Consider the following 21,390-nt stretch of genomic DNA (forward strand, 5'->3'; position numbering starts at 1 on the left):
AAATTGATCTACATTCTTTTAATTGGGCGAGTTTCTGACCGAGTGTAAATTTGATACCAAATTTATGCAAGTGATTTTTTCTTCAAAACAATTAAAATATCATAACAGCGACCTAGATAATTAAAAATTAATATTAAGTCTCTGAGGATAATTGATAAATATAAGCTGCGTATTCCTTCAGTCATACTAATTTGATTTTAATCTAATTGCGAACGAAACATGTAGATGTATAGATGATTTGGTCATCAATAACATTGATAAAATCAATAAACAAACAAACAAATAAATACGGTTTTGGTTTATGTTTCAAACTACATATGTGCATTGTTTATTGTACTATCTCTATGAAAACTAGAATTTTTATTATCTCATGAAAATGGAGTTGCCGCATTCGCAACAAATATAAAATGTTAGGCCTATATCAAGCTTGTTTCGAAATTTGGCTTATAATGTTCCCTAATTTAAGTTTTCTATAATCAATATAGTCTGTCCCATCATCGCAACATTTGCCTATATAAAGGGAGTTAACTCCCACTTTACTAATTTGTCCTGATATTTTTCGTGTGAAGGGAGATAACCCTTTCACACTTGTACTCTAACCAATAATCTACAGTATATATTATACACGAAACCCTCCAACACCTTATTATATCACTGTATATTTTTTTCAAATATTGAACATGAAACTCTTTTTAGCTTTCAATATCAAATACCAATACAATGTCTGGTTTACACGACTGAAATTATAGAACCTGTTTTGTTACTGGACTCTGTAGTTTTCAATAGTGAATGTTTGCTGGCATGCATTTGAACCGTATCGCACACACTATCTGTCGAATGGCAAAATGAAAAAAAAGTTATCTGAAGCCGAGTGGTATGGGGATTAGCAGGCTGAGTGTGTGAAACATGATGTTGTTATATCTGGGTATAACTACTGTACTACCGGATCTGTGAGCGCTAACGTGATAACCACATGTACTACCGGATCTGTGAGCGCTAACGTGATAACCACTGTACTACCGGACCTGTGAGCGCTAACGTGATAACCACTGTACTACCGGATCTGTGAGCGCTAACGTGATAACCACTGTACTACCGGATCTGTGAGCGCTAACGTGATAACCACTGTACTACCGGATCTGTAAAAGCTAACGTGATTTGGGAGACTGTGGCATAATTGTGTTATGTCGTGTTATGCCCCGGTATGCTGAGTGCTAGACAGGAGCAGACTTTACTTTTATATAGACTATGGTGTGTCTCGACCAGGGGACAGAACCCAGAGCGAACACTTGACATAAAGCCAAACGTGAGGCGGTGTTAATCGAGACGTTATGAAGAAAAATGTTAGTAGGAAAAAAAAAGAAGAGAAAAAGATAAGATCCTAAATTTAGTCACCTTTTACGACCATGCAGTAGGGGCAGCAAGTACAATACTAACGCCCTACCTGCAGGGCAGCCAACGCTCAGGAAGTGATCGGGAGAACGCTGAATATGAACAGAGGCATGTTACCGTGTAACATCATATCGCGAGGGCTCAGTCACAGTGTGCTTCTCCAACAACTGCAATCTGAACATGCTGATCCTGATAGCACATTGACGGATCAAAATACAAAGACGACGTCCTCAGGAACACTGTTGATTCTCATTTTGTAACCGCGCTATATAGCAACAAGGTACATGTAAGTCTTCATGGATGACTTTGCATGGTCGCATCGTATCCGAGCTGTGCAAGATTATCTGTAGTAACAGACGACTGATGTGATTTCTTGACCAGCCGTCTCACCGGAAAAGAACCCCTTCGAACATAAATGGGATTGAAAAGGAGAAAACATTAATTCATTTTATCATTTATGCCAAACGTTGAATGAATTTCGAACTGACCTTCTGCACTAGTTGATAATATTCCCCAAACGAACATTAACATCAGGAATTGTGTAAAGAACAAGGTGGATACACAAAGTATTGACTACAAACGTCATACAAGATGAATATATCCTTTTTGACATTGGTCAATTATTGGGTTCAATGTTTCCAATTGCTTTGTACGACAATTTAGAATACTCAATTTCACGATTTCACTAGACTTTGTCTTCACTTTGTTTAAATGACCATTTTTGAAATTTTGCTTTAATGTAAACTCACCTTTAAAATGGAATATTTGATTCTACTTTCACTTTCTAGAAACCATTTACCCATAAATGTCATTAAAAGAATATATTTTCACAAATAGTTATCAATGTACTTTATAGAATATTTATAAAAAAAATATATCATTTGTTTGTTGTTTGTTCATTCTTTGTCTCCGTGCGTATCTTTAGTAATTGCTATAATTTCTGTCCTTATCTTCACTATAGGTGTCATCGCTTAGGTATGTCATATTTTTTAAATTTCAGTCGTCGTCATCATCGCCATCATCGTCACCTCCAACCTCGTCGTCCTGCTCCTTCTCTTGTAATGCTGCCCTAAACGCAGCTTCCTCTTCCGGTGTTGGGTCGTCTGCTTCTGTCACTTCCGGTCCACTCGGGAACTCTGTCATTGCAGTTGGTGGGATTGTAGGGTCGTACTCTGAAGATAAGTTCTTCAGTCCCCATCCGACATACAACGTTTCAAAATACCTGAACGTAAAACAATATACTACTAGTATATAACGTCTCAAAATAACTGAACGTAAAACAATATACTTCTAGTATATAACGTCTTAAAATAGCTGTACGTAACACCAACTTTTGATTCTCAAAATGCATGTAAGTAAACTTAATCAGCATTTACATTGGTACTAAAATGTGATAAATCGTTTAGTGATGTTAATGGAGTTCTTTGCTCCTGTCTTGATTTCTTCATCAGCTTTTCCATAATACATCTTGATATACAAAATATCTTTATAGTAATTGGAGAAATGCTAATATCTCTTGAATATTTTAGCCCATTATTTCCCTGACCTTGTCGACCCTTTTACCTCCTAATCCTTCCGCTTTTGACCCTTTCATCCCTATTTTACATGCCCTTGCGGGTCCATTTTAGCGCATTGATCACCTGCCCGTCACACGTTTTCTTATCCCCTTATATATTATTTACCTGCCCCTGTCGGCCCCGAAGGTAACGGCTCCTGGCCAGGTGTTTGACTGTAACATGGCGATAGAGTATTCGGGTACCAGCTTGGAAGAGTGACGGGCAATCCAGGCCGGGCTCTCTCCGATACCTAACCATAAACATGTAAGGGTTACTGCGCTTTATCTTTACAACAGTTGATCTATTCTCGGTTAACAAATGATATATTTTCCATTCTTATTGTCGGTTACTCACTCTGATCTTCTGATAAAGGTGACAACAATGGCGGACCAACTTCCGGTGTCGGTTCGTCGGGTTCCTCCCGGTCCTCCAATTCGCTATCCTCCATTTCTCCCTCTATACTGGCCAGCACAGGGTTGTACCAAGTGTTCCTTCCCTAAAATGGTTTAACAATAATTGATTATGTTACGACATTTTGCAACATATCAGCGAGTCCATTCAAAACTCATGACAGTCTATATTTTTTTTATTTCATCATGCTAGATATATTTTTAGGTCACCTGAGACGAAGTCTCAAGTGACCTATTCTAATCGCCTTTTGTCCGTCGTCGTGCGTCGTCCGTCGTCCGTCGTGCGTCGTGCGTCGTGCGTCGTGCGTCGTATGTCCGTAAACAATTTACATTTTCGACTTCTTCTCCAAAACTGCTGAAGCAATTTCAATGAAATTTTGCACAAACCTTCTAAGGCATAAGGCCAATCAAAATTGTGAATTATATGGTCCCCATCCCCCAGGGGGCTGTGGGAGGGGCCAAAAGGGGTAAAATTGAGTAAAATTTCAAAAATCTTCTTCTCTACTCACAGATGTGGTAGAATCAAATACTCTTCATAGATAGAAAGGTCTTAAGGTCCTTTACAAAAATTGTGAATTATATGACCCTGGGGTCTCTAGTTTCCCCCTGGGGAGGGGGTTAAGTTTACTATACTTTATATTGAGAAAACACTTTTTTGCGCATTATTTGGTCATTTGTAATAGGAAATGAGTCAAATGTTGTCAGAATTATCAGTATGAGATGGCCATTTAATCCTATTAACAAATTTTCTATGACTGACCCCCAGGGGCCTTAGGGGCGGGGTCAAAAGGGGTCAAATAGGCTAAAACTTCAAAAATCTTCTTCTGAAATTCTGGAAATGGTAGAATCAAATACTTTTCATAAATAGAAAGGTCTTAAGGTCCTTTACAAAAATTGTGAATTATATGACTCTGGGGTCTCACGTTTCCCCCTGGGGAGGGGGTCAAGTTTACTATAGTTTATATAGGGAAAACACATTTATGAGCATTTTTTGCTCAATTTTCATTGGAAACAAGTCAAACTTGGTTAAAATTATTAGCCTGAGATAGCATTTTAATATCATATCCACATTGGTTCTGGCCGACCCCCTGGGGGCAGAGGGGCGGGGCTAAAAAAGGGTCAAATAGGCTAAAACTTCAAAAATCTTCTTCTGAAATTCTGGAAATGGTAGAAACAAATACTTTTCATAAATAGAAAGGTCTTAAGGTCCTTTACAAAAATTGTGAATTATATGACCCTGGGGTCTCACATTTCCCCCTGGGGAGGGGGTCAAGTTTACTATAGTTTATATAGGGAAAACACATTTATGAGCATTTTTTGCTCAATTTTCATTTGAAACGAGTCAAACTTGGTTAGAATTATTAGCCTGAGATAGCATTTTAATATCATATCCATATTGGTCCAGGCCGACCCCCTGGGGGCAGAGGGGCGGGGCCAAAAAAGGTCAAATAGGCTAAAACTTCAAAAATCTTCTTTTAAAATTCTGGAAATGGTATAATCAAATACACTTTATAGATGAAAAGGTCTTAAAGTTTGTTTATAAAAATTGTAAATTATATGACCCTGGGATCTCCTGTTTCCCCTTGGGGAGGGGGTCAAGTTTACTATAGTTTATATAGGAAAAACACATTAAAGAGCATTTTTTGCTGAATTTTCATAGGAAATGAGTCAAACTTGGTTAGAATTATTAGCCTGAGATAGCATTTTAATATCATATCCACATTGGTCCTGGCTGACCCCCTGGGGGTAGAGGGGCGGGGCTAAAAAAGGGTCAAATAGGCTAAAACTTCAAAAATCTTCTAAAATTCTGGATATAGTAGAATCAAATAATTATAGATGGAAAGGTCTTCAGGTGTTTTATAAAAACTGTGAATTATATGACCTTGGGGTCTTACGTTACCCCCTGGGGAGGGGTCAAGTTTACTTTAGTTTACATAGGAAAAACATATTTGTGAACATTATTTGCCCAATTTTCATAGGAAATTAGTCAAACTTGATTAGAATTATTAGCCTAAGATATAGCATTTTAACATCCATATCCGTCCTCATTATATATTCTAACTCAGGTGACCGTTAAGGCCCATGGGCCTCTTGTTTTAAATTGTGACGTCCTTGGTGCCTAGATATAGGTAATGTCATTCCTTCTCAACAGATATCACTTGATGGCATCCTCAGGAATAATATGAAACGTCTATTATAAATGAGTAATTCTGAGGAAATACAATCTTTTGCTACAACATTTGCCACAAACATCGAGACTGTTTTAATGATATTTTCCAGAAATTATGTTTTTGACATTCTCGTGAAATGAACGTCTGTTTTACATTTCCTCGAGTCAGACGAAGTGAGCTTACTTGCGGCAATATGGACTGGACGTGGTGACACCATGATTGTAGTGTAGGGTCCACTAGTTCCCGTAGGGGCAGTCCATCAAACTCTGAATCAATTACACACGCACTCCGTCCGGCTGCTGATAGAATAGAAAATCCACACAATTTCCTTGAAAAAAACCCGTACGAATTCTAATATTCTCGTGACAGCTTCATTCCCCGCAAACTGCACTGTACTGGAAGTTAATTTAGTTATGTTATGTAAACGTTCAGACATATTACCCATGATATAATATATTACTTTTCTCCTTGAAAGGACAAACTTAAGTCACTCGAGTTTGACACCCGTTCCCACACGACTGGTGGAGTAGCTGATGAACAGTATTAGTTTAGCCAATTCTTTTTCCCCTTCCATATGTGCTCTCTTGCTTTCTATTTTTAAAGTTCCGTCCCTTTGTATGTTATACTGCTAACATTTAACCGTTTATCATTGTCATACCTGCCTCCTCTGCTTCTTCTTCTTCCTCTTGATCATCAAACCGGAAGTAGCCAATGGGAGACACGCTTGTTGCTGCGCTGATCCGGGCAATCTGCGCACGCAAATAATTCCGTTCGACTCCTGGAAAGGGTGGATAGGCGACAATCTGTTACAAAGAGAGAATGCAAATTATAATATGATACAGGACTTTGATGGCTAGAAATAATTTGATTGTGTGAGAGTCATTGCATGGATCGTATACCACAATGCATAAGCAAATGTGTATTAGGCCTATTGTTGGTCCCTAAGTTGGGTTATCAGTCTCGTTAAGCATAAATGATTTGCCCAGCATTATATACGATGCATTTTAGTTCGAGATTCTTGTGTGATGTCCATGGCGATATAAATAATCTGCCATGTCTACTCTACTCAATGCCGATAATGTTCGCGTGACCAGACTTATCCACAGGTCTGAGCACAGATAATGCTGTCCATTTATATTCACCAAACTGATGACTTGATGGCATTGTTTTCATTTCACTAATAGGTCGGCGTCACAGTCGATACTGGACCATGATGACATGATAGAGGTCATAGAGGTCAAGGGTGGCAGTGATGCTATGGAAACTGCTGCTGTCCGTCACATCCTCAGTCATTACAAATTACATTTTATGTGTAAGATTTATTTGATGTGTGCTTTGAAGAGTCACATTACAAGAAATCGATACATGTAGATATATATACAACGTTACTTAAGGAATAGCACAAATATATACAATAAATTATGAATCGTTACAACGGCAACGTGTCAAAAATGCATTGTTTTAGGTTTACACATTTAAAACGGAAGTGCAACATTCGGATGACCCAAATTGATCTGAAAAATGACTATTCAGTCCTAGGTAAATACATAGAAAAAAAAACCAATAAAGCCAGTTAAGCCCACCAGATGTTCTTTTAACCGCATCTATTACTAGAGTTTAAACCAGGTCTACTCTAAAATAACAAAGGTATCCATACATTCGTAGGTTATTGATGTGTGCCGTTCGTAATTTTTTTTACGACGCATGTTTCATGGGGGAAAGTGATAGAAAGTCTGTTGGCAAAATTTGCATATGTTTCTTATGGGCTGATTTCCGAATGACTGAACTTGTGTCGATCTCTTTGATTTCCAGGAGCCGTAACCGAAATTAAATTACACGGTAATCAAAGCGAGTTTTTTTTTTTTAAATAAAGGTTTACCCTAAATAACAACATTTTACATATCTTGAATATTTCGAACATTTATATTCTTCTACAAATGCCGTTGTTTCTCAAAGTTTCAACAATTCCCGGTAATAGTACGCCATATACAACCGACTGCATAGACACATCGTGTAAATAAAAAGACGGTTCCTTGGTAACATGGCCAATTTAACGACCAGTCGTCAAACTTAGACATTGAAGGTCACTTTATTTCTGAAAAAGGTCAACCCAAGGACAAGTTATAAAATAGTATTTCACTGAAACACCTATCGCCATACTATTAAGTCTCTCAGCCAGACGCCGGAATGTGTCGATGGGGGATACTTACAAAAATGTACAAACGTTAGGCTCCTATCATTGCGTTGCGGACTTTAGAATATAATATGGTTATAGCCTTCTGCATAGTGACGAATACTCAACTAAGGGAAACTACATTGACGCATATAGCAGTGCAGCTGTAAAATGAAGACACCATTTATCACCATGTAGCGAACACGACAAGTCTCATTGGGGAAATATTGTTCTACAGAAACGAAATTAATTAATTCATGTTCTACAATTAGTCGGGAAAGGAATATTATACAAGATACATGTAGATACACCCAAACGTCTTAATGATCGTTTTGAAATTAAATTGGGTCTTGTAGGTCTACAAGATTGATTTGTGGTTTTCGTGGTCATTGTACACGTGCAATCATTCGTCACCGTTACAAATATTTCTACACTGACCAATGTCTCCCCCAACACTCACCGGGTTATCCAGGATTCCGGTGAGGTATCGTCTGATTTGCCTGGCCGCCACCACCTGGGCTGGGGTTATATGGGGCAATCTCTCCCATGGTAATCCAGCTGTCAAAATCAACCAATATTTCAAAATACACGAAAGCCTTTATTTGATCCGTAGACAGGAGCGATCACCGACCCCGCAATAGAAATTCTACACCTTCGATCGTATGGAACAGTTGGCACGAAATGATGCTTGGCTTCTAATAGCATTGCCACTTATGAAATAGAAATTTTATATTGCAAAAACTGAAGCTGGCGTCTTCTCAATTTTGACCCTCATTTATTATTGAGGTCCGTTGGATTTGTTTCTCCTTGTAGAAATAAAATTTGTGCCGTTTGACGATGCAGCCAATTATGTTATCGATAGTAACAGAACAAGTCAATGTGTAATATAGTATTATATATATCTACTCCCTTACATAAGATGATAGTAGGAGGTAGATCGGTGATAGTAAATGGTTTATGATTGAAAGTGTAGTTCTCGTGAACCCTACGTCAATAGTACTTTGCCGCTTTACAGAATATATTATGTTTTCTTCAATCACTGACAGGCTACTAACAGGCTACATGATTTCTGATTACCCGCATACACCTTTAATTGACCAACGTATTCCTCTGTGGAACAAATGACGTTGTCGTATTCCTACACAATCTGAGATGGCAAGACGATTGCTTATTATCAAGTTTCTATTAAACCTAAAAAAACTTTCACTCTTTTGTTATAGAATGACAGATTCAAATATGAGCCTTAGCATGATTTAAATTAACAAACCCCAAACCTATTTGTCAACTGGTATAGCAACCCGTCCTAAACCTACACTTCCACCGGAAAAGACCCAACCTCAGTACATCTGGATGTGGGATGCGTTGTCATTATACCAAGTGTCACACTATATACATGTATTTGGAAATCTGTTGCTATACTGGATGTCACTTGAAATCCGTTATTATACCAGATGCTATACTGGAACACATCTATACGAATTGACTCCATGAATTGGCAAAGTACATTACCATCACTGGAAATACAGTTTGTCATAAAATCATTACAGGGCTACTGGTGGTTGTAACCCAAGTATGTTTTGTTTCAGCCGTACAAGTTAATCCCAGTCTTCCTTCTCTCATCCTATCCATCCCCGTAATTATAAGTTATATCAATAAGCCTGGACAGAGTTCTATTACTCGAGTGGCCCCACTAATCAAAAGTGTCGTTCCCTGGAGTGTCTCCCAGGAGTGTGTCCTCATATCCAAATCTGTTCTCTTATCTAACACACAAGTGTTACATTTTGATGTAAGTACGTTTGCTATGTCCAGTGACGACATAAATATCAAGCAATATTACATTGTAAAAATGAAATCGATATACTTTGAAGTTCGTTTATATAAGGAGGTTGTATCAATTAACAACACACAATCCAGAAATATAATGTAACTATTTCGAGAGACTGTGTAAACTCATTGGCGTTATAACTCGATATAAATATACCTAACACAGACACCGCTTCCCCAACAAACCCTAACATTTATATTAAATACCAAAATAGTTGAACCTCTGAAAAGAGCATGAAGTGAGTGCTTAATGAAAGCTTCGAAAGTGACATTTTATGATAAGTTTAGTATTTAAATGCCTTACGTTCGGAACATACAAAGTAGACCTTCCTATTGAGACCAGTTCCTAAAGCTTCACACGGAATCTTCGGCTGTGGCTTGTACGCTGGTTTTATTTCATCGGGTATGGATATTTCTGTAACAGACATGGCATAATACAAATACACAGACAGTTATATCTAAATGTCATGACTTTGTCTGATTTGATCTGAAATTAACGCTAGAGTGTGTCAAAGGCACATATTTATTGTTCAAAGACTGACGCCATGTCATCGATGTTCAGTAACAATGAACTCATAATGGATGTTGGTCTTGTGCAGACAACCAAAATATTATAGGTCATATTACACACGTGATGATAAGATTTGGTTTCGAGTATTGGTCAACGTCCCATTAACAACTAAGGTCATTATGTGCCTTTACTGTTGTGACATGTATGAATCGATCACAAGAAGGTTGGCGTATAAGATAATTAATGATAAAAACATACATATGCTATACGTGAACTTTCGTATCTCAAACAACATCATAATGAAAGTAGATTGATCGATAATAAAACTTGTAAATATTCAATTTAAGTCGAAGTCGATGAAGGAGCTATAAACTTTCTTCAATTACTGTTCTACACAATCGTATTCCGCCTCATTGCTGTTGATGTCTCTGCGCGTTCCAGTTATATAGAATTATTGAGTGATCAATCCGAAGCAGTAGACAGGCGGTGACAAGTTAAAGTTTAAGCAGGAATGGAGTCTACAATCCAGTTTGTTGTCGACACCCTTACAGCGAGAAACACAGAATCAATCAAATTAACGAGAAGCTGAACTGATCTCCAGCCAAATCCTTGCCGGTATATATTATAATGATGAGTAAGGAAACAGATCTGGGTCTGAACTATTTGTGAATCAGTTTTAATGTCGTCACCTTACCCACATGTATTCACTGTTTTGACATCCTATTGGTACACAGACTATTGTCAACCTACTGTCATTTAGGATTCCGTCAAATATGTCATAACGAATCGGGTACTAATAGGATGCGACACCAGAAACTGACAAGGACATATAGGCTTTGTCTGGAAGTTACATCGGCTCCAAATATACTGTCTACGTTTTTTCATCTCATAGATTACTTTCTATGAACTTTGATTCATCGTGCTAACGTTAAATCTACCTTAAAACCAATCAATCGGGAACTCACTCGTTGATAAAGGTTCTGTGCTATTGTAATACTTTTTAGTACATTGCATATCATATACATGTACGTACCAAGCTACTTGATGACACTCGCAATTGTGTCATAGAGAAATTTGAGGCGTTCTTTGTTGTTATGTAATTGTATTTTTTACCTGTAATAATGTACTAATACATGTGGTATTGATGTTGTAGCTATTCCGTCAATTAGCATGATGCAGAATTCTTCACATGTCGAACTTAAAGTGTTTATAAACATCCTGAGGCAATTGCATCATTGATAAGCCGAATCGAACCTGACGGTTTTCCTCATTATATTTATATAACAGGTTGTGAAAAAGACGGCAACTATTTAATAAATTTAACGTAAATACGAAGACACAAACTTCATAGAAAGAAATTTGTAAGATGGAAAAGCTTAGACAACATATATGGAGACAATGTTAATTCCATGCAAAGTCGTACCTTGCTGCATATTGTAAATACTAAATACTTCCTCAGCAGGTTGACAAGACAATTGTCTGTGTAACAAAACAAAAAAATCTTCAATATTCACCAGTAATGCTAACATTCGTCAACTTACCGTCAAATAGGCTGTCACTTGTCTGTTGGGAGAGACAAAATTAACACATTAATTCTAATTGATAGCCTTATAAAAACGAAAAAAAAAAATCAGATACTGGTATAGATATATCAAAAAATTAGAAAAAAGTCAAAGTTTGACCTACACTATTAATTGCCTATACATACCAATGACTTGTTTTCTCGTTATGGATTTAACAGAAACCAAAATATTTTTCATTCACATGATATGAAGTGAAGACTATTTTACGAAGCACCAAATTGTGTACGATGTTAGCAGATAAATGCTCAAAATTAGTACGTGGACTAAAATTAGCGCACATAACTTTTAGTAGATATTAAGTATCGAGGTGACCGTGAAAGTCGCTAAAACTAGCTAGAATCGGGCAAGACCATTCCAAAGCTGTATGGATGGATGTACTTTATAGCATTGTCCATAGCTCAGCATACTTGTGAACTTACCCTTTCATCTGTACCGTCATCGTCCAGTCCCAGATCGCTAGTGTTACTCTCATAGTCGCCTTCATCGAACTCAGTTTCCACCACATAATAGTTCTGATGTACCCCGAAAATCTTTCCCCAGAACCGGATGTTCTCAATCGGCCATTGCTCAACGATGTCGCGCATGGCAATTGATACTCTGACTATTTCCTCTCTTGGAAGCCCGAACCCAATTTGTTCGAAGAAGTATGCTTGTCGTAAAAGATTCGGGAGGATGGCGTACTTATCATTTTCTGATGGATCAGCTGCAAATTAATAAAACAAAATATGCTTAGATATTAAACACTTTTGAGTGTCTGCGAGGTTACAACAAAGTGTATGTCGGTTAGAATCAAATTATGGCCTTCCGATTTAAGGATGAGGACTATTTTTTATGTATATAAGATAAATGAGGATGGTTTGAATTGATAATGATTCAGAATTGTTAATTTTACAATAGAGGTGAAACAAGTCTAATCAATTGATATTAATCGCGTAAGTTTAACACGACACGGAATCGGAAATTCCTTTCGCATAGAGACCAAATAAAGACCAAAAAAATACGCACAGAGGTGTGTAATTCACGCTCCTGACGATTTATAACACAAAGAAATATATGGTTCTGCTGGGATTTTGTCGGAGGAATTTATTTGAAATTAAAACTAATGAAACAGTATTGATTTTTAGATTCTTACTGTAATTAAGAAAAATAAAATGTAATTACACAGTAGGAAATTTCTAGAAACATATACGCACACTCTACAGCATCGATGTTACATAAAAAACTTCCTGTTAGAAAGGGTAATCAAATGTGCAAAACAGACCAGTCATGATAAAGGATGTATCACAAATTCAGTTAGGTAAATCAAAGGGTTTATTTTATATTCACTAAGGTTTCAGAAGTAAATGGTGAGAAGGTTTCCATACCCAGTATCATATAGAGACTTTAGTCACTCTTTGATCAATATGCCAATAACCTCGAGCGAAGCTTTGTAATAGTAGTAAAGAAGTAAGCATGATCTTTATAACAACGACGTCTGCTTCCCTTGTGCAGAGAATACTACCCTAACCCTTCGAAATCATTACTCAGTCTGACAATTAAGTAATGTACAAAATAATTACCAACTTCACTAGCCAAGGGTATTAGTCCTATTCTCTTTCTACTACCCTTGGCATATCTCACTTCAGAACGGGTGGTCCCGCACTGCGCCACCTGCTGGATCACCGCAGTTGCGCCCTTCCATTTACGTAATAAGCAACCAATTAAAAAGCTCGTATCATTGTTGTATGGTTGAAAAAATGGCAGCGCCCTAAGAAACACGCGTGTTGTTTGCGACAGATTCAAAATACCAAAGATGAACATGTGTGTGAGTCATTTGTTTATTAGTAAGTTCGGACACCAGTTTTTGTGTTTCATGCAGAAGTTTGCAATGTCCAATTTTATAACGAGATCGCAGTATATCTTTTAATTATTTAATTTGTGAAACATCAACCATGCACGTACTTTCCAATCTGTTTTGAGAACAACGTCTCCAAGACGTTCCCTTAGCTGGTATTAAACAATTGATGAAATAGATAGTTCGGACACCAGTTTTTGTGTTTCATGCAGAAGTTTGCAATGTCCAATTTTATAACGAGATCGCAGTATATCTTTTAATTATTTAATTTGTGAAACATCAACCATGCACGTACTTTCCAATCTGTTTTGAGAACAACGTCTCCAAGACGTTCCCTTAGCTGGTATTAAACAATTGATGAAATAGATAGTAATTTATCCCATAACTATATGCATGTTTCACAATGGAAAAACCATGTGATAAATTCCATAGCAGTTGGTTATCATTTATGTGTGTAAACACCTACGGCGCCTCTAATTGGTCAATTCCAAGATATCTTGATTCCGATTGGCTCTCAACTTCGGGCTTCTTTTCATAGCGCATTTTCATTTAAATAACATTGTATTTACTGTTTAACAGGTGGTTGCTTATTCAAAGTATCAAACAATAGAATATTGGCTCTCTATCTAAGCACTATATTTTATCGCGGAGAGATATCACTACACAATGTATGCAGGTAAGTTTCTTTGATTGAAGACGAGAAAAGGGTCACAACGGTATAAATATAGAGCTAAAGTTATGGGATAAATAAGTTCCCCAAGGCGTGACTGTTGTTTATCATGTTTATCTAAACTCTCGTTAGTAAATTTTCAAATTTTTAAAAGACACTCGCTAAAGCTCATATCTTTTCAAAATTTGAAGATTAACTAACTCGAATTTGATAAACATGATAAACAACAGTCACTTGTTGGGGAACCTCTATATAACTTCGCTAGGAGTTGATGTTGACAGGCATGACATGCCTGATGCCTCACTATACAAATGTAGGTCACAAAAATACTATCGCTTCAGTTCAGTTTTGTTGACATATCAAAGCTGCGTTTTCCTTGGTCGCCTAAACCTAGCCGCATCCACTCAGAATTTGAAAGAAAAAACACCTGTTCTGAAGTGAGATATGCCAAGGGTAGTAGGAAGAGAATCGGACTTAATATCCTTGGCTAGTGAAGTTGAATAATTACATATAGACAATAAAGTACTGTTACGTCACTCTGTATATGTTACAGCACAGAAAGAATGCCGCGACAAAGCTAGGCTTTATCTTCCTACTGTTACCTGCCGCTAACAAAAGATATATTAACTGTCTAAGTAACTGTACAGTTGGAAAATTTCGCGGATGTTTTCCTATAGAGGGTTTGAAAGGCATACTACATAGTCAGATAGTTCTACGTGGGGACAAACACACAAACATATTGCTGTATCCAAAATAACATGCACTGGTTGTACTTGAGCGCCGTTCTCAAATGGACGTTGATACGTATGGAAAAAGAAACAAAATGAAAGTGCGAATTCTTACCAAGTACTTTCCCTAACACATTCATAGACAATCTGTTCATCGCAATGTAATTTTCTTGCAATGTAAAAAAAACCTTTCCTTTGATGATATAATACATTGTATATTATTTGGTTTTATTGTTGTTTCAGTTCTCATTATGTTGTTTTATTGCAGCGTCTGTCACTCTGAGTCTCCACTATTTACACCTGTCATAAAAACAATGTATCTAGATAACCTCTTTAAGGTAGAGACGTCGTCGAATGGTGTATTATCTACATTGATAATTTACTCCAATAAATTGTAAGCCTATCTTATTGGTTTAGAGAAAACCAATTATATACATATGGTGAAAAAGACCGTATAATTTGATAATTTACTCCTATAAATTGTAAGCCTATCTTATTGGTTTAGAGAAAACCAATTATATACATATGGTGAAAAAGACCGTATATTTCAAAGGGTATTTGACTTTTAGTTATGGTAGGGATCTCTCTCTTTCTCCGATACAGAAAGTCAAAAAAGTACCCAAGGGACCCTATCAGGCATTTCGTCGAGTTCGTGTTTGTAAAATTTATGAGCATATTACATAACATCTCACCTCAATTAAACTGTATGAAGACTAACTTTGTTTAACTTTCTGAAACATTGATCTCAGGAACTCATTGTATCAGTGTTTTATTCAAGAAGGTTTTTGTCTTTTACCGTGTCTGTCTGAAAAGAACATTTTGCACACCTCGGTATTTTACTGTGTTCTGTACGGAACGAACTTTAGAACACCTCGGTATCTTACTGTGTTCTGTACGGAACTTTTTTTTGCACACTTCGACATCTTACTGTGTGCTCTCTTTGCGGAACGAACTTTTGTACACCTCGGAATCTTACTGTGTTCTGTGCGGAACGAACTTTTGAACACCTCGGTTTACTATGTTCTATGCAGAACGATCTTTTGTACTTCTCGATATCTTACCGTGTTCTGTGCAGAACGATCTTTTGTATTCCTCGAAATCTTACCATGTTCTGTGCGGAGCAACCTTTTGTACTCTTCGATATCTTACCATATTCTGTGCGGAGTGACCTTTTGTGCTCCTCGATATCTTACAGTGTTCTGTGCGGAACGATCTTTTGTATTCCTCGATATCTGACCATGCTCTGTGCGGAACAATCTTTTGTATTCCTCGATATCTTACCATGTTCTGTGCGGAACGATCTTTTGTATTCCTCGATATCTGACCATGTTCTGTGCGGAACGATCTTTTGTATTCCTCGATATCTTACCATGTTCTGTGCGGAACGATCTTTTGTATTCCTCGATATCTTACCGTGTTCTGTGCAGAACGATCTTTTGTATTCCTCGAAATCTTACCATGTTCTGTGCGGAGCAACCTTTTGTACTCTTCGATATCTTACCATATTCTGTGCGGAACGATCTTTTGTATTCCTCGATATCTTACCATGTTCTGTGCGGAACGATCTTTTGTATTCCTCGATATCTTACCATGTTCTGTGCGGAACGATCTTTTGTATTCCTCGATATCTTACCGTTTTCTGTGCGGAACGATCTTTTGTATTCCTCAGTGTCTTCACCTGCATTCTAAAATCATAATGATACAGCATTAAAATATAAGCAAGAAGTCCATGGGCCTCAACGGTCACTTCGGATACAGAATGAAACAAAGACATATAAACACTAAATATTGGCTCATTGGGCTCTTGAAGTCAGCCAGTGGTTTTATAAATTTGACTTTTTAATCTTTTGGTTACATCAAATCAAAACTCCTAGGAGTAGGACAGAACCAATATGGATATTATTATGTTAAAATGCTATCCCAGTCTAATAATTCTAACCAAGTTTGACTCATTTTCTATGAAAATTGAGAAAATAATGCTGATAAATGTGTTTTTCTTATATAAATTATAGTAAAATTAAACCCCTCTTAAGGGGGAATTGCGAGACCCCAGGGTGATATAATTCACAATTTTTGTAAAGGACCATCTATGAAGAGTATTTGTTTCTACCAATTCCAAAATTTCAGCAGAGTTTTGAAGTTTTAGCCGATATGACTTCGTCTCAGTTGACCTAAAAGGTAATGAAATATTCACCGAGCATACATTTGAATAAACATATCCCCTTTGGAATATTTCAACAGTTTAAAAGCTTGATAGCAATATACTTTGTTTGATGTCTTACTAAAGTTCCAGTATGAAAAGGAGATATAACACAAATATACCGCAACCTCCCAAAACATAGACGTTCACACACACAAGGCACTACATACGGGGCAGGATGGATATAAAAAACCAATCCAAACATTAAAGGGTTAGAGTGTGTAATATGTGAAAAGACCGACCTGGAATATTCTCCACTGCGAGTGTGCCAGGTACTGTTCTTGTGTCGTCACGGGCTTGTCCAGTAGGGTGGAGGAGTCGTAGAAGAGAGCATCCCTCTTTTTGTCCGTACTCATCTCCTCCAAGCTCTTCAGGGCATCGTCTGCTCTCTCGTACAGAATGTCACCAAGGAGACTACTAAGGTGATCATATCTACAACACAGGTGTTAAGGGTTGTATAATGATATTCTAATGCATAGTTTGACTAAGTGTGTCCGAAAAATACGCTATGACCACTCTATTGAAATATCAACTTTTCAAAATATAACAGAACATTGGTGAATATTGAACTTATATATCTATGTAAGTAAGAATACAACTGGTGTATCTGAGACAATGTCCATCATTTGAGTAGATGGTATAACAATGTTTAGGTATGAAATATAAGACAATGAGATAATTACGGTCACTCACAGGTTTTTGCCTGTATCTGTAGAAGATGTCATTAGACACATCTTAGCGTTGATACACCGCCTTTCCTCGTCAGATACAGGAACTATTTTATCTTCTTCCTCGAATACATGTTCGCCAAGTTCGCTCGCCTCTTCCTCCCGTGACGGTAGATTCCTCCTCCCTCGGACTTGTGGCGGATGTTCCTTCATACCTGTGGAGTTACTAACTTCTTCCCTCTTATGTTTTACTCAAGTTTATACTGTAAATCCAACACGACCATACTCTCCCGTAAATTCTGATGTGGCGGTATGTTAGTTTAACATTTGAGTCGTGAAACTTTTTTTTCTGATTTAGAAGTAACAACATAGCTGTAATTTACCTAACGACGAGATTGTCGCCGGGGCCAGTATCGGGGCCCGTTTGTTAGGCTGGGCTGACCTTATGACGTAGCCAGCTTAATCATTATCGGCACAATAAATGTAATCTTAAACCTTAAACACTTGTACATACGGACAGATACCCGTAATCTTGTAGCTTATTGCACAGTACATACAGACGTACCTAACCGGTCGGTAAAGTATTATACCTTAGCGCTTAAACTCTTGTTTTCAAAATCTCAGAAGATTTTGTATTTATAAACTAGTAGCTTGTTGTGGAATGTAAAGGCAGCATTATCTATGTTCCAATTTTATTGAATCAAAAAACAATTGCCATTTTCACTAACCCCAACTAAAAAGCAATAAACTAAAAAGATGAAACTAAATGAATAAAACAAATATGTTTTCCTTGGCCAATGCCTACCATCCTTTAATTGCCAGTATCAAGGGTTTTGTTATCGTTCGAGGTCAAAGTTGTTCCCAATTTATTGGACGGAATATTACCCACTTGAAAACGTATCTACATAAAGATATGTTAATCGACAGCGGATTACCATGCATATGGTTATAACATTTACTCGTTCATATAATGGCATCCTCTATTCCAAACCGAGGTTGGGCCATGTGTTGATATCGAGGCATCTTCCGTCAGTAAATATTTTAAAACCAAATATATAATATTAATTATTCATGCGGTTTTGCTCAAATTAGCTGATTGTGTTACTTCGGACTAGCACAGTATGATTGGTTCAGATTTAATTTAACAAACACGTACTGTATTGACCAGTAATTGGTATTTTTCGCCCTTCCTCCCCAAGGGAAATATAATGACCTCAAGTGTAATATTTTACAGTCCTCGCTGATTCAGTGACGAGCACTTTCATTTACTTAGCTTTAATTTTCATGTTGAGAGCTGTCCAATCGATATTTCCTAAATATATTATTTACTTCTTTTGTAGTAAACAACAAAGTCTGTGCCACATCACGCCGGGGAAATTGCATGATATCTTTATAACTTCAAACATTTCTTCGTGATTTAATTTTGAGATTTTCCTGTAGTTTAAGATAGTTTTGCTTCCTGTTTAGTTTGTGATATCATGAAAGTGCTATATTTGATCAGTCCATATCAATTCAGTCAATGATCGTATGATTTTCTTTGGTGATAAAAATTCCATTTTTCAAAATAGGCTGCTAACTGCAGCCTCCCACATACGCACGCATACACAGGACACCGTCCTCAGATGACCCTAGCTGATATTATGATAGTATTTAGTACACATCCCATACACAGGACACCGTCCTCAGATGACCCTAGCTTGTATTATGACAGTATTTAGTACACATCCAATACACAGGACACCGTCCTCAGATGACCCTAGCTGGTATTATGACAGTATTTAGTACACATCCCATACACAGGACACCGTCCTCAGATGACCCTAGCTTGTATTATGACAGTATTTAGTACACATCCCATACACAGGACACCGTCCTCAGATGACCCTAGCTGGTATTATGACAGTATTTAGTACACATCCCATACACAGGACACCGTCCTCAGATGACCCTAGCTTGTATTATGACAGTATTTAGTACACATCCCATACACAGGACACCGTCCTCAGATGACCCTAGCTTGTATTATGACAGTATTTAGTACACATCCCATACACAGGACACCGTCCTCAGATGACCCTAGCTGGTATTATGACAGTATTTAGTACACATCCCATACACAGGACACCGTCCTCAGATGACCCTAGCTTGTATTATGACAGTATTAAGTACACATCCCATACACAGGACACCGTCCTCAGATGACCCTAGCTTGTATTATGACAGTATTTAGTACACATCCCATACACAGGACACCGTCCTCAGATGACCCTAGCTGGTATTATGACAGTATTTAGTACACATCCCATACACAGGACACCGTCCTCAGATGACCCTAGCTTGTATTATGATAGTATTTAGTACACATCCCATACACAGGACACCGTCCTCAGATGACCCTAGCTTGTATTATGACAGTATTTAGTACACATCCCATACACAGGACACCGTCCTCAGATGACCCTAGCTGGTATTATGATAGTATTTAGTACACATCCCATACTACAGGACACAGACACCTCCTCAGATGACCCTAGCTGGTATTATGGGTATATGACAGTATTTAGTACACATCCCATACACAGGACACCGTCCTCAGATGACCCTAGCTTGTATTATGACAGTATTTAGTACACATCCCATACACAGGACACCGTCCTCAGATGACCCTAGCTGGTATTATGATAGTATTTAGTACACACATCACAGACACCTCTCACAGACACCGTCCTCAGATGACCTAGCTTGTATTATGATAGTATTTAGTACACATCCCATACACAGGACACCGTCCTCAGATGACCCTAGCTTGTATTATGACAGTATTTAGTACACATCCCATACACAGGACACCGTCCTCAGATGACCCTAGCTTGTATTATGATAGTATTTAGTACACATCCCATACACAGGACACCGTCCTCAGATGACCCTAGCTGGTATTATGACAGTATTTAGTACACATCCCATACACAGGACACCGTCCTCAGATGACCCTAGCTTGTATTATGATAGTATTTAGTACACATCCCATACACAGGACACCGTCCTCAGATGACCCTAGCTTGTATTATGACAGTATTTAGTACACATCCCATACACAGGACACCGTCCTCAGATGACCCTAGCTGGTATTATGACAGTATTTAGTACACATCCCATACACAGGACACCGTCCTCAGATGACCCTAGCTGGTATTATGACAGTATTTAGTACACATCCCATACACAGGACACCGTCCTCAGATGACCCTAGCTGGTATTATGACAGTATTTAGTACACATCCCATACACAGGACACCGTCCTCAGATGACTCTAGCTGGTATTATGACGCTAGTCTACACATACAATCTTTGATGGCGAGGCGTACAATTTATTGTATGGCTGACAATAGCATCGAAATTAGATACATCCGTGTGTGCATGTCTGTATGTTTTTGGATTGGAAGGCTACTATATATTCGTGTTGTGTTTCTATTTAATAGTGGAAGGTTACTTTCGTGTTGTGTTTCTATTTATTTGTGGAAGGCTACTTTTGTGTTGTGTTTCTATTTATTAAAGGAAGGCTTGCTGTCCTTTTCTAGTGTTATCTCTATGACGTATACTGTCAAACCCACCGAATATTACATCATAACCAGTCAAATTGTACTGACAATAGCCAAACCAGTCGTCC

General features: G+C 37.7%; 1 protein-coding gene across 1 annotated transcript; it reads right to left on the minus strand.

The window, feature by feature from the left end:
- Window positions 1-1,834: 1,834 nt before the first annotated feature.
- Window positions 1,835-19,462, minus strand: LOC138320704 (radial spoke head protein 6 homolog A-like). Its single transcript, XM_069263872.1, has 12 exons — window positions 17,746-19,462; window positions 17,295-17,484; window positions 16,486-16,537; window positions 12,040-12,323; window positions 11,579-11,600; window positions 9,831-9,941; window positions 8,163-8,260; window positions 6,188-6,332; window positions 5,713-5,828; window positions 3,303-3,444; window positions 3,075-3,198; window positions 1,835-2,614 (listed from the first exon to the last, which is right to left on the minus strand). The coding sequence occupies exons 1-12, from the start codon at window positions 17,931-17,933 to the stop codon at window positions 2,389-2,391; spliced, it is 1,698 nt and encodes a 565-aa protein (XP_069119973.1). The 5' UTR covers window positions 17,934-19,462; the 3' UTR covers window positions 1,835-2,388.
- Window positions 19,463-21,390: the final 1,928 nt, after the last annotated feature.

This window comes from Argopecten irradians, chromosome 4 (genome assembly GCF_041381155.1).
Source record: "Argopecten irradians isolate NY chromosome 4, Ai_NY, whole genome shotgun sequence".
Classification (NCBI taxonomy): domain Eukaryota; kingdom Metazoa; phylum Mollusca; class Bivalvia; order Pectinida; family Pectinidae; genus Argopecten; species Argopecten irradians.

What these genes read in the sequence shown, in the direction of transcription:
- LOC138320704 (XM_069263872.1), bottom strand. Translation starts at nt 17,933, where the DNA reads ATGAAGGAACATCCGCCACAAGTCCGAGGGAGGAGGAATCTACCGTCA. An exon ending in ACAGATACAGGCAAAAACCT is followed by an intron (nt 17,485 to 17,745) that starts GTGAGTGACCGT and finishes CCTGTGTTGTAG; the next exon opens with ATATGATCACCTTAGTAGTC. An exon ending in TCCAGTCCATATTGCCGCAA is followed by an intron (nt 3,445 to 5,712) that starts GTAAGCTCACTT and finishes AAACCATTTTAG; the next exon opens with GGAAGGAACACTTGGTACAA.